At 64.7% G+C, this 12,710-nt stretch overlaps 3 protein-coding genes across 5 annotated transcripts; 2 read left to right on the top strand and 1 right to left on the bottom strand.

Annotated features, from left to right (window-relative positions):
• Positions 150–1,485, top strand: MRPL54 (mitochondrial ribosomal protein L54). The gene is made up of 3 exons (XM_021378624.1): positions 150–299; positions 890–1,046; positions 1,209–1,485. The coding sequence occupies exons 1-3, from the start codon at positions 182–184 to the stop codon at positions 1,339–1,341; spliced, it is 408 nt and encodes a 135-aa protein (XP_021234299.1). The 5' UTR covers positions 150–181; the 3' UTR covers positions 1,342–1,485.
• On the top strand, positions 1,903–8,463 carry LOC110388875 (mucosa-associated lymphoid tissue lymphoma translocation protein 1-like). 3 transcript variants are annotated; one of them, XM_021378604.1, is made up of 17 exons: positions 1,904–2,014; positions 2,099–2,260; positions 2,360–2,526; positions 3,272–3,402; positions 3,479–3,632; positions 3,775–3,953; positions 4,077–4,173; positions 4,276–4,323; positions 4,393–4,428; positions 4,535–4,738; positions 4,846–5,023; positions 5,116–5,190; positions 5,533–5,660; positions 5,733–5,879; positions 6,062–6,219; positions 6,305–6,439; positions 6,519–8,463. In XM_021378604.1, exons 2-17 carry the CDS (start codon positions 2,124–2,126, stop codon positions 6,765–6,767), a joined length of 2,223 nt encoding a protein of 740 aa, XP_021234279.1. In that variant the 5' UTR covers positions 1,904–2,014; positions 2,099–2,123; the 3' UTR covers positions 6,768–8,463. The 3 variants fall into 3 exon arrangements, with proteins under 3 accessions (XP_021234280.1, XP_021234279.1, XP_021234278.1); XM_021378605.1 differs by having other exon boundaries at positions 1,903–2,260; positions 6,522–8,463; XM_021378603.1 differs by having other exon boundaries at positions 1,904–2,260.
• On the bottom strand, positions 8,242–11,722 carry RAX2 (retina and anterior neural fold homeobox 2). The gene is made up of 3 exons (XM_021378622.1): positions 11,636–11,722; positions 10,441–10,691; positions 8,242–9,105 (listed from the first exon to the last, which is right to left on the bottom strand). The coding sequence occupies exons 2-3, from the start codon at positions 10,681–10,683 to the stop codon at positions 8,662–8,664; spliced, it is 687 nt and encodes a 228-aa protein (XP_021234297.1). The 5' UTR covers positions 10,684–10,691; positions 11,636–11,722; the 3' UTR covers positions 8,242–8,661.

Below are 12,710 nucleotides of genomic sequence, written 5' to 3'. Positions count from 1 at the left end.
GGCGGCACCGCAACCCGGCCGGGCCCGAGCGGAGCGGAACGGAACGGAACGGGTCAGGGAGGGACTTACGGACGGGCCGACCCCGCCGCGACTTCCGGGCGCCACCACCCCCACTTCCGGGCGCCGCTGCGTCGACTTTCCGGATCCGCCCAGCCGCCGCTTCCGGGCGCGGCCGCCGCGCATGCGCGCTTTGCTGCCGTCCCGGCGTGCCCCGCGCCGCGCTATGGCCGCGCGCCTGCTGCTGCGGGCGGTGAGCGCTGTGCGGCCCGGGCCGGCCCGCGGCTACGCCAAGAAACCGGGTGAGGCCAGGCTGGGCCTGGAGCTCGGAGCCCGATCCCGTGTCCTGATCCCGAGTCCTCTTCCCGTGTCCCGTTCCTTTGTCCCGGCTGGGCCCCGTTTCTGGATCCCATTCCCACGTTTTGTTCCTGGGTCCTGTTCCCGATCCTGATCCCATGCTGTAGTTGGGTCCTTTTCCCATGTCCCGTTCCCGTATCCCATTCTTATGTCCTGTTCCTCTGTTCCGTTCTGATGTCCCGTCCCATATCTCATTCACCTGCCCCATTCAGTGTTCCATTCCTGTATTCCATTCCCATGCTCTGTTCCATGTCCCTTTCCCATATCCCGTTCCCATGTTCCTGTCTCATGTCCTGTTCCTGTGTCCCAGTTGGGTCCCATTCCCATGTCGTGTGCCCTTATTCTTTTCCCCTGTCCCTTTCTGTGTCCCAGTGGGGTCCTTTTCCCACATCCCCTTCCCATGTCCCACTTCTGTCCCAAAGTTCCTGGCTCCCAGCCCCAGGCCCCATCTCCGTGCCCCAAGGCCTCCTCCCCTCACCCCCACGCCCCCCCAGCCCCGCCATGTCCCCTCACATCACTGTGTCCCCTCCCCTAGGTGTGAAGGTGAAGGGGAAGAGCGCGCCGAAGGAGCAGCTGAAGGGGCCGGAGGTGTGCACGGACCCCGTCACGTTGGCCAACTACGCCGTGGGGGTCAACTACCTGAAGGACAGCCCCGAGGTGGCCCTGAAGCCCGACTCTGAGTACCCCGAGTGGTAGGTGGGGCTCACCCGAAGCGCTGCGTCCCGGCTGAGGGTCCCGAGGGTGGGAGAGATGCGGCCTCCATAGCTCCCTTCCGACTGCAGCAGCTCTGAGATCCTGCAAGCCACCCTCTGCCCCCTCTGCCGCAGCCTCACCTGCTCCGTGTTTGCCCCCAGGCTGTTCCAGATCCACCTGGGGCCCCCCAAGAAGCTGGAGGAGATGGACCCCGACTCCCTCGAGTACTGGAGGCGCCTGCGGAAGTACAACTCGTGGCAGCGCAACAAGCTGAAGAAGAGCAGGAAGCTGTGAGCAGCTGTAACGAGGCTGCGGCGGCAGGTGCCAGCGTGGGTGGCTCTGGGGCAGCTCCCACTGCCAGTCCTGTCTTCTCGCTACAGACTGTCAATAAATCTCAGCTGAGGCCGATGCCTGTCATGGAGGCTGAGGCAAACACAAGTGCTCTGCGTGCTCAGTGTGGTTGTCCCCTCCTGCGCAGCGTTGGGGGAGGATTGAGGCCATCAGTTCTTGGGGATTTTGCCACAACGGAGTTCTGTTTATTGGTGGCAGCGGGGCCCGCAGCTGCCAAACGGGTCCTGCTCCTTCTGCCAGTGCTCTGCTGTGGTGGGGATGGGTGGGAGGGCAGCAGCTTTGGGGTGAGAGTGACTCTGCTGAGGTCACCGCATCCCCCAGGAAGGTGGGCAGGAGGGGTCAGGGTCCCCTCCCCGTGTGCTCTTGGCCTGGCAGAGCCCAGGGGCAGCCCTACTGTGCTGTGCAGGCAGGGGCAGGGGGGGCTGCTGCTGCCCCAGGGCAGGGCTGTGCTGGTTCCCCGAGGGCCACATTGCTCTGCAGCGCAGGAAGTGGCAGAGGAAAGCAGAAGTGCTGCAGCGTGGGGCTGCTTTTGTTTCTAACCCTCATTTCCTTTGTGTGGGGTTTGGTGTGCGCTGAGCTGGGTGCTGGCGGCTCCAGGCACGCTCGGTATCTGGAGGTGAGTGCTCTGCGCCTTCAGGGCTCCGTCCCCTCCGCACCTGCCCGTGCTGCCATCTCCTGCTGGCACCCTGTCCCCTCGCAGCCCAAGGCCGTGGCTGTGGGGCGGGATGGGGGACTGGAGCTTGCCCATCGGCTCGCTGGGCGAGGAGGTGGTGGCCCAGCTCTGTGAGCTCCTGGACACAGCCAGCCGGGGCTGGCGCAAGCTGGCCGAGGTGGCTGGGGCGGAGAAACGCTTCAGGTGCAGGTAGGGACGAGGGGACTGTGGGCTGGACACTGTGCTCCCCCACCACCGGACCCCGTTGTAGCCACATCTGCCCCGTTGCGTCACCGCTATCCCTCACAGTGAGGAGGAGCTGGAGATGTGCTCGCTGAAGGTGCTGGAGCCCCTCGGCAGCCCCACGCAGTGCCTCCTGCAGCTCCTGGCCGAGCGTGAGTGCACCCTCCGGTACCTGCGGGGCTGCCTGCACAGGATGGGGCATGTGCAGGCCTGCCAGCTCCTGAGCAGCGCCGGTAGGGAAAGGCCTAGTGCCACCTGGGGGCTGGGGGTGTCAGCAAGGGGAAAGTGGGGAGGCGAGGGGCTTGTCCTGCTGATGGAGTGGCAGTGGGGAGGTGGGATGGGCTGGGATGGCTGCAGCAGGGTGGATGGGGGGGTAGGAAGGGATGGATGCAGCAGGATGGGTGAGATGGAATGGATGCAGTGGAGTGGGTGGGATGGGATTTGGCTGGATGAATGCAGTGTGGTGGATGGGGTGGAATGGGTTGGAATTGGAGAGATGGGATGGGATGGATGCAGTAGGATGGGTGGGATAGATTTGAATGGGAAAGGATGGGATGGATGCAGTAGGGTAGGTGAGATGGGATGAAATAGCATGGGATCGGATGGATGGGATGGGAAGGGATGGGAGATGGGTACAGTAGGGTAGGTTAGAAGGGAGGTAAGAGTTGGAGTGGGATGGGAAAGGGGTTGATGGGATGGGGCCATGTGATGAGATGGGACGGGGTGGGCTGGGACAGGGCAGAGCGTGATAGGACAAAGTGTGATGGGTTGGGATGCAATGAGGTGGGCTGGGGGGGAGCAAAGTGGGGCAGCACAGGATGGGATGGGGCCAGCTGGGACAGAATGCAGTGGATGGGATGCCATAGGGTGGCACCGAATGGGACAAGGTAGGATGGGATGGTTTGAATGGGGCAGGATGGGGTGTGATGGGGTGGTGTGGGACAGAGCTCTCGACCAGCCTGGGCTCTTCTCCTGCAGTCCACAATGTGATCCGCATCACGGTGCAGCCGGAGTCGCAGGTGGTGGCGGAGGGGACGCGGGTGACCTTGACCTGCTGGGCCACCGGCCCGCCAGGGCTTGCCTACCAGTGGTTCTGTGGAAAGCAGGAGGTGAGGCCCACGTCCCCTCCCTGGCACCTGCACCGGTGGGAGCGGGCATCCTGAGCCTGGCTCCACCGTGCCGTAGGTGCCCGGAGCCACGGCCCCGGAGCTGGTGATCGACACGGCCGCGCCGCCAGGACCTCCCCAGTGGTACATCTGCCGCGTGAGCTGTGGGGCCGCCTTCGCCTTCTCCAGGTGGGCTCACATCCAAGTGGAGAGGAGCGGCAGCCCCGAATCAGGTGGGCCCTGGGGTCGGCGTCTGTGGGGCACTGCTCACCCCTGGGACTGGGAATGGCTCCTGTCGGGCATCGTGGAGCTGAGGCCAGCTGGGTGCAGCCCTGCCACGGCCGGGTGCCGATCTGCTGCCCTTCCTATCTGCAGCCAGCGGTTACTGCCCCAGCATGGCAGGGCTGCGGATCCTGCAGCAGCCGCGGCCGTGCCGCCTGGCCGAGGGGGACCCGCTGGTGCTGGAGTGCAGAGCCCTCGGCAACCCACCGCCGCAGTACCAGTGGTTCAGGAACCGGCGCCCCGTGGAAGGTGCGCGGGCACCCCGGCTCCAGGTACCATGGATCCCTTGCCTGGCACTGCATGGCACGGCATGGCATGGGGCAGCATGGCATGGCGTGGGGCAGTGCAGCATAACGTGGGGCAGCACAGTGCCCTCAGCTTTCCATCCCCTGCAGGTGCAGATGGTGACAACGGCTGAGCGGGGCACGTACTCCTGTCGCGTGTTCAACCTCTTCCACGAGGTTTGGAGCCAGGAGGTGGATGTGGAGATCGGTGAGGGCAACCTCTGCTTCCCCTGTTCCCTGCCCTGCAGCAGCCGGGGTGCTGCGAAGCCCCGCAGCCCCCCTCTCCTGACCCCACTTTGTGCTGCCCCAGGCCCGCGGCTCTTCGCCTCCGGAGCCCCCTGGCAGGACAGGGATGGAGGTAGGTGCAGGCGGTGGCACTGTCCCATCGCTGTGCTCGGGGCTGTTGCCATCCCCTCTCTCTTTGCAGACTCCCCGGAGCCCAGCAGCCCCGACCAGCTGTACGGTAAGATCCCATCCAGGAGGAGCGGGGGGCCCTGCGGGGCTATGGCACAGCATGGGGCGCTGGGGACAGTGGGAGCATCCCTTTGTGTCCCCCTCTGTCCCTGCAGCCACCGACAAAGTGGCGCTGCTGGTGGGCAACATGCACTACACGCACCACAAGCACCTGCGGGCGCCTATGGTGGACGTGCACGCGCTCGGCGCGCTGCTGCGACAGCTCGACTTCAAGGTGGTGTCACTGCTGGACCTGCGCCGGGACGAGATGCAGATGGCGGTCGATGAGTTCCTGCTGCTCCTCGACAAAGGAGTCTACGGTGGGACAGCTCCTGCGGGGCTTTGGGGTGGCCGTGTTGGGGCCGTGGGGCTTGGGGACATGCGAGGAGGGAGGGCTGGGATGTGCCCCCATCCCCTCTCGCACCAGGTTTGCTGTACTACGCCGGACACGGCTACGAGAACTTTGGCACCAGCTTCATGGTGCCCATCGACGCTCCCGGCTCCTACACCTCCGCCCACTGCCTGTGTGTGCAGCGCGTGCTGCAGCGCATGCAGCAACGCCGCACCGGCCTCAACATCTTCCTGCTCGACATGTGCCGCAAGAGGTGACCCCCCCCGCGTCCCACCCATGGCGTTGTGGGTGCCCTGGGTGTCACCCCACGGGGCCCCGCAGCCCTCAGCGCCTCTTCTCTCGCAGGAACCTCAATGACGACGTCATCCCGCAGCTCGGGGCGCTGGAGGTGACGGCCAACATCGTCTTTGGCTATGCCACGTGGGTCTGCTCTCATACGTCCTCCTTGCTGTGGGGCCAGCAGGAGCCCATCCCCCCGGGCCAGAGCAGGGATGGGGCTGGGTCCCGATGTCTCAGCCCTTTTCCCTTGTTGTATGGATGCCGTGACTCCATGGCACCACTCCAGGCCCCCCCAGGTGCTGTCCTCTGTGGGGTTGGGGATGTTTATGGCTGCACTGACCTCTGGGCAGCACCCAAGGGCTCAGAGCACCGATGCTCACCTGGAGCTCAGGGGTTTGGGCTGAGGGTGTCCCACCCTGGTGGGATTCCTGCAGCGTGGGTGGGGGGTCCCGGTGCCGGAGCCCACCCTCCACATCCCTGCAGGTGCGCGGATGCCGAAGCCTACGAGCTGAACCAGGGCGAGCTCTCCAACGGCGTCTTCGTCACCTTCCTCAAGCGCTGGCTGCTGGAGGACGAGAAGATCACGGTGCTGCTGGACAAGGTGGCCGAGGGTGAGTGCTGCGCAGCGGGGCTTGGAGGGGCCAAAATCCCCCCCTGAGCTCACACTGTGCCCGGCCCCGCAGACATGGGCACGCTGGAGCTGACGCGAGGCCGCCAGGCGCTGGAGCTGCGCAGTAACCTGTCAGAGAGGCGGGCGCTGACCGACCCCATCCGCTCCTCGGGACGGGCCGAGACCTCCGCCAGGAACCTGCAGTGGGCCAAGGCTCACGGTGCGTGGCACCGCCGCGGGTGGGGACATGGAGGGGACGGCCCCGAGGCACGGGGTGGGTGGCACGTGGCATCTGCAGTGCACCACCGGCCCCAAGGCTTTGCACCGGGGCTGCCCCAGGCGTCACCTCGAGCATTGGCGGGGACAGAAGCGGTGTCACCACGTTGCTCGCTGTCCCTGCAGTCCTCCCCGAGAGCCGCCACCTCCACTTCGACTGCGGCGTCACCGTGCAGCTGGGCTTCGCCGCCGAGTTCTCCAACATCATGATCATCTACACCCGCGTGCTGGCTGCCCCTGGGGATGTCACCGAGTGCGTGGCCAAGCTCACCGACCTCCCTGAGGTGGGGTGGCACCCCTGGAGGGGAAACACTGGGGGAGGAGGGTCCCCACGGTGCCGTCCCCCAACCTGATGTCACCCCCCGGCAGGAGCTGGACGTGGACCTGAAGTGCACCAACCGGGAGAGCCCCGAGGAGCTGGGCAGCCCCTTGGTGCCCACCTGGAGTGTCACCTGTCCCTCCTGCTGCCTCTACAGCCGCCTCTGTGGGCTGCAGAGATTGCGGGTAAGAGCTGAGCCACACCGGGTGGGGGGGGACACGCGAAGCCCCCCCGTCCCTGTGCCCACGTTGCTGTGCCCTGCAGCAGGAGCTGGCCTTCACCGTGTGCCTGCAGTACCGCTACCGCGGCGTGGCCGACTTCGTGGAGGAGCGGAGGGCGGTGAGCGTGGGGCGGCCACTTATTGCCAAGCTCAACCTGAGCCCTCGGGACCCCAGCACGCTGCTTGCCGCAGAGGGGTCCGGCAGCCCCCTGTCCGCATCGCCCCCCAGCAGCTGGGGGAACAGCCCCGAGGAGAACCTGAGCCCCGAGGTGCCCGGATCGCATGGGGTGTAAGGGGCCACGTCCGTCTACAGGGCACTGCCACCCCATATAGAGAGCGGTGTCACCCTATATACGGGACACTGCCACCCCATGTACAGGGCCGTGCCATCCCATTATATACAGGACTGTGCTACCCCATGTACAGGGCAGTGCCAGCTACGTGTCCCCTAATAGGGCAGTGAACCCCATATACAGGGTGGTACTACCCCATATACAGGGCAATGCCAGCCCCATGTCCCCTTGCAGGGCAGTGCCACCCCATATGGACACTGCCCCCCCCCATCCTCCATATGGACACTGCCCCCCATGTCCCCTGGCAGCTGTGGGGCGGGCAGGGGGCAGGGCCGGGTGCCGCAGCTCAGCGAGGCGTCGCACCGGGGCGGGATTGGGCTCATTCAGGCCTAGGAGAAATAGAGAGAAATAAGCAGATTAGGGGGCAAATCCCGCGGGGGGGTGGGGTGGGGTGGGGGAGCGGAGGGCTCCTGCCTGTCAGTGGGGGCAAAGATTTTGGGGGATGACTGAAATCTGGGGTGGGGGGGAAGAATGCCTTTTTGCTCCGACGATGTGAGCCGGGGGCGCGGGGTCCTCAGCCCCGTGTGCCAACAACGCTCCCGGGCGGCAGCGGGGGCCCCTCGACCCAATTAGGGTGGGCTGTGGGGCAGCCCCCTCCCCTCCGCCCGCCCTTTGTTGGCCGAGGGGTGCCCGGGCGTCGCGGCGGGGTCGGCGCCAGCCTCTGCCATTATGTCATGCGAAAAGCGCAGCCCCCATTCAGCGCGTCCCGTCCCCCGGATCAAACCCCATTACTTCCGCGGCCGTTGCTTCATTATCTCCCGCGCCGAGCACGCCTCTGCCCGTGGCCCATTAGCTGGGCTGGGGGGCCGGGGGAGCATCGATTATGCATTTAATGGGTTGCTAAAGGTTTAATTATCGCTAACGAAGCAGACGAGCAGCAGCAGCCGGGGGACGGGGACGAGGAGCCGGGTCCCCACGGGGTCAGCGCGCGGCCTGGGCGGTGTCACCGCGGCATCTCCCGCACGACCCCGGTGCCACCGCGGCCACGGGCGCAGCTCTGCCCCGTGTTCGGCTGTTGGGAATGTCACGATTTCCCAGGGCATCCCCTCTTCCCCCATGGCAGACGGTGCCACCGTCAGCCCCGACCGACCCCATCTGCCCCAACACATCCCCTGCTTGGAACCCCAAAGCCCCCACGCGTGCTGTCATCCCATTGCTGTCATCCCCTTGCTGCCCTGACGGTGCCAACCGCACACCATCCCCAGCACCATCATGGGGCACCACTCCACCACCACCGTCCCGTCCCTGCTCCCATCAGGACCCCGCTGGCCCCATTGGGGCTGAGCCCCCCCCTCCTCCGCCCGGCAATTACGGCAGCTTTGTGCCACCGGCACCGCTGGAGAGCAATTAGGGCCGGAGTGACGGCGGAGCAGATTCCCCCTGACAAGCAGGCGGGACGCGGGGCGGGATCCGGTCACCCGTGCGTGGGGACGGCGGCGTTTCGCTGCGGCTGCGGAGTGTGGGCGATGGAAAAGCGGATTTCCCCGGCGCCGAGCGGAGCGCAGCGTCCCGCTCTTCTCTCCACCATCCGTACCCCCATCTCCCGGCGCGCGCCCAACGCGGCTGAAAAAACAACACCCCCTGGTTGTTCCCTACGAAACTAGAGCGTTTCTGTTTGTGCATAAAAAAAAAAAAAGAAATTCTTGATGGTGATCGTAATAATAAAGGGGTGCGGGGAACCCCCCCAGGTCCTGCATGGCCGCACCAGGGCGGCTGCCGGGTGTCCCCGCGCCGCTGTCCGCGGTGCTCAGTCCGGGGGGGGCACGTCCCTGCTCTGGTCCTGCCGAGCACCCCGCCCGCACCCCCCGGGGTCGGGAGCAGGGGGCAGCGTTCATCAAATAGGCTGCCAGGTCTTGTCGATGGTCTGAATGTGCTCCTTGGCTTTCATGCGGAGCGAGGCGATGCTGGAGCTCCTCTGGTCGACGTCCTCCAGCGGGTACTTGTCCACAAAGGGGGTGCCGCACTGGTAGGGCGCGGGGGCCATGGGCTGCATGCCCTGCGCCATGCCCGGGGGGGTGTTGAGGAAGGAGTGCCCGCCATAAGGGGGCTGTAGGGCCTGGGGGGCCCCCATGAAGCCGGGGATGCTGTGCACCGGGGTGGCGCTGGAGATGGGCGACGTCAGCCACGGGTCGAGCGGGAGGGAGTTGCTCATGGGCCCCACGTTGGCCGTCATGGGCGGCCGGTTGAAGGACAGCATGGGGGTGTCGTGGAGCTTCATGGAGCTGGCCTCCATCTTCTCCTGCCGCCTCCACTTGGCTCGCCGGTTCTGGAACCAGACCTGCCGGGGGACAGCGAGAGTGACCCGGGGGTGCGCGCCCCATGGCTGGATGGTCCCTGCCAGCTTGCTCCTCAGGGATGCCCCACGTGTTGTGTCCCCTGTAGGGCGACCAGTGTGCCATGTCCTACGCAAGATGTCCCACGCAAGATGCCCCATGAGCTTTGTCCCATGTAGGGTGCCACTGTAGAGTGACCCTTGTGTCATGTCCTATGCAAGATGCCCCATGAGCTTTGTCCCACATAGAGTGTCCTTTGTAGGGCGTCCCATGTGTTGTATCCCCTGTAGGGTGACCCTTGTGCCATGTCCCATGTAGGGTGCCGTGTCCTATGTAAGATGTCCCGCGTGGTGTGTCCCATGTAGGGCGCTCCATATGTTGTGTCCCACATATGATGGTCACACAGTGATGGTGGGGATGGGGTGGTGGCTGGACTGGGTGATCTCAGCGATCCGTCCAACCTTAACGATTCTGTGATTCAGTGACCCACGTAGGGTGACCCATGTGCCATGTCCTGTGCAAGTCGCCCCATCTGCTGCGTCCCATGAAGGGTGCTCTGCGTGACGTGCACCACACAAGGTGCCCCATATCCCACGTCCCAGGCAGGGTGCCTCGTGTGGCATGTCCCCCCTGTGCTGCGTTCTAAGCGGGGTGCCCCACACGCTGTGCCCCGTGCAGGGTGCCCCATGCAGGGCGCCCCGTTGTGCCGTATCCCACGCGGGGTGCCCCATGCAGGGTGCCCCACACGGGGTGCTCCAGGTGGCATGTCCCCTGCACTGTGACCCCTGTGGGGTGACCTGAGCAGGGTGCCCCCTGTGTTGTGTCCCCCACGGCTCCAGCAATCCCTGTTCTCTCATCACTCCTGCTCTATTTGGCTTTCTCTCCCTTTGTTGTGCTTTCAGACCCAGTGGCTGGAGGGGCTGTCACTGCCTGTGCTGGCAGTGGGGTCTGCTCCAGGCTGAGCCTCCACGCAGAGCAGAGCTTTGTATCAAACCGCCCCATGCCCCGGCTCCAGGAAACCTAAAATCCTGAATCCACGAGAATCTCAGGACTTTCCTGGCCCTGAGGAGCTGACAGCAGTGAGGAGCTGCTGAGGTTTGCCACCCTTCCTGTGGGACCAGCTGGCCCCACATGCCCCTCCATGACCTAAACCTCCAAAACCCATCTCCCTGCCCCAAATCGAGCCTTGAGATTCATGGGTTGAACCTGGAAGACCGTGGGGAGCGAGGTGCAGCCAAATCCCAACCCGGAGGCAGTGAAGGGCAGGACACAGCCCCACGCAACCACCCCGAGCTTGTGCCTTGGGCAATGGGGAAATGGAGGTGCGAGGCCGTCCCTACCTGCACGCGGACCTCCGGCAGGTTGACCTTCATGGCCAGCTCCTCGCGGCTGTACACGTCGGGGTAGTGGGACTTCTCGAAGGCGCGCTCCAGCTCGTGCAGCTGGTAGGTGGTGAAGGTGGTGCGGTTCCGCCGGTGCTTCTTCTTGGGCTGCTCCTCCTCAGCAGCGGCCGGAGGGGTCCCCTCGCCGTCCCCTGGCTTCCGCAGCTCGCCCAGGTCCCCCTCGCACTTATTGAGGAACATCTTGGTGCCTGCGAGGGGACAGTGGGGTTAGAGGGGGTGTAGGGACACCAGACCACCCCATGAATTCCATCTGGATGAGCAGATGGACAGGAGATGGGCCATCCCTGTGGCACTTCCGTGGGGACTTTATAGGGCCACCAGCTCTGAAAACCACTCAGAGGTGACCAGAGCTGGCCAAGTCCATCCGCCCTCCCCGCTCCCATGCTCTGTCCCTTGAAACCACCCCACATTACTGCAGGACCCCATTCCAACCCCCATGGCACGGACAGAGCACGCAGAATGCACGCTGTGTGTGCAGGGCCCGGTCTGCAGTGTCCACACCTGTGGGTGCAGTGTGCACCATGCGATGTTTGCATGTGCAGCATGTGCAGTGTGTGTGCAGTGTGCACAGCACGAGGAGTGCAGTGCATGCACAGTGCAGGCACAGCACTGTCTGCGTGCATGCAGTGTCCACACGCAGTGCACACAGTGGGGGTGTGTGCAGTGTGCAGCACGTGCTGCACGGTGTGCACCGCGTGTGTGCAGTAGGTGTGCAGCAAGTGCAGTGCAGCTAACATCTGCTGTGTGTGCATGGCCAGGGCACCTGCATTGTGCAGTGTGTGTGTGTGTGCAGCATGCATAAAGCATGCAGTGCTTGCGCAGGGGCTGTGTGCAGTGCATGCACACACGCTGCGTGAGTTTGCAGGTGCACTGCGTGCAGTGCAGCACATCCCATGCATGTGTAGCTCTGTGCATTTGCAGTGCACTGGTGCATGCAGCAAATGCATGGGGTCCTCATGCAGTGCATGCAGTGAGTGCAGCTCTGGGTGACACCTCCTGGCCCTGTTGCCCTGTGGACTCTGGTGGGGTGTGGGTGCTGCAGCCTCAGGGTGCAGTGCCCTGTGGTCACCGTGCTGGGGTTGGGGACACGGGGAGGGGACGGGACCCCCGCTGCCATCCTGCTCGTGCTCACCCGCTTCTCATTTGCGCAGCTCCGCACCTGCAAGGAGAGGGGAGAGGGGTGAGCAGTGCAGGACCCGGCGGTGTGAGGGGGATGGGGACAAGCGGGGACAGGGAAGGTTGGGGTGGAGGGGTGAGGGTCAGGGCTGTGTATGGAACAGCCCCCACACCCCCAAACCCATCCAGAAGGAAAGGAGGCCTCAAGAAAACAGGAAGAAGAGAGAAACCACCCCGCGGGATGCGTGCGTGGTGCCCTGCGCCGCGTCCCCAGCGGCGTCACGCTGCGTCCCCATGGCACCGCGTCCCCCTGCAGCCGTGTCACCCCGGTGGGCACAGAGGGCAGCCCCTCCAGGTGCCGGGGCCATTGGTGCCCCACACCGCGAGTGCTGCAGGAGGGCTCTGCGCTCCGTGTCCTCCAGGAGCCTTTTGGGACAGCGGCTGTCGCTCCCCTTGGGGACCCGAGGGACCCGGGATGCACACCGGGGCGGTCTGGGGACACCCACCGCCCTTCCCCGTGCCCCCACGGCACAGCACAGCCCTGTGCCCACCCCGGCTCTGCTCTGAGCCTCCTCCCGCAGCACTTTCTCCCGAATTCCCGTAGAACGCCGTTACCTGCTGGGCCCGACGCGGCTTTTCCAGGAGTATTTAACTTTGCCAGTCCCTCCTGGGAACCAAACAAGCGGCTCAACCTCACCAATCTTGCAGCTTGGCAGCCAAAGTTGCCTCTAGTCTTCTTATTTGTCACAGAACCTCCGTGCTAAGGCTCGGGAGAATCTTTATTTAGTGTTGCAGATGTCACCAAGGCCCCGCAGATTGGAAATGAGTCCAAAGGATTAAGACGAGGTTATTAATTGGAGGCCTTCCCCTTTAAGAATGATTGACAGTTACTTTCTGGACAAGTAATTGCTCTAAATGTCCCCCCAGCGCCGGGCGGGCCGGGGGGGCTGCGGGCGCACAAAGCCCCGCGCTGCCTTCCCCGCTCGGATTGTCTCCCCACAAAGGCGTCCTGCTGGAGTTTTCCTTGTAATCCCCTCATTATGGGAGAGGAAAAAGAATTAGAAACACGGGGCGAGGAGAAGAAAGGCGGG

Source organism: Numida meleagris, chromosome 27 (genome assembly GCF_002078875.1).
Source record: "Numida meleagris isolate 19003 breed g44 Domestic line chromosome 27, NumMel1.0, whole genome shotgun sequence".
Lineage (NCBI taxonomy): Eukaryota > Metazoa > Chordata > Aves > Galliformes > Numididae > Numida > Numida meleagris.
Note: the sequence above shows the minus strand (reverse complement) of the source record. Positions and strands in the feature narration are given on the sequence as shown.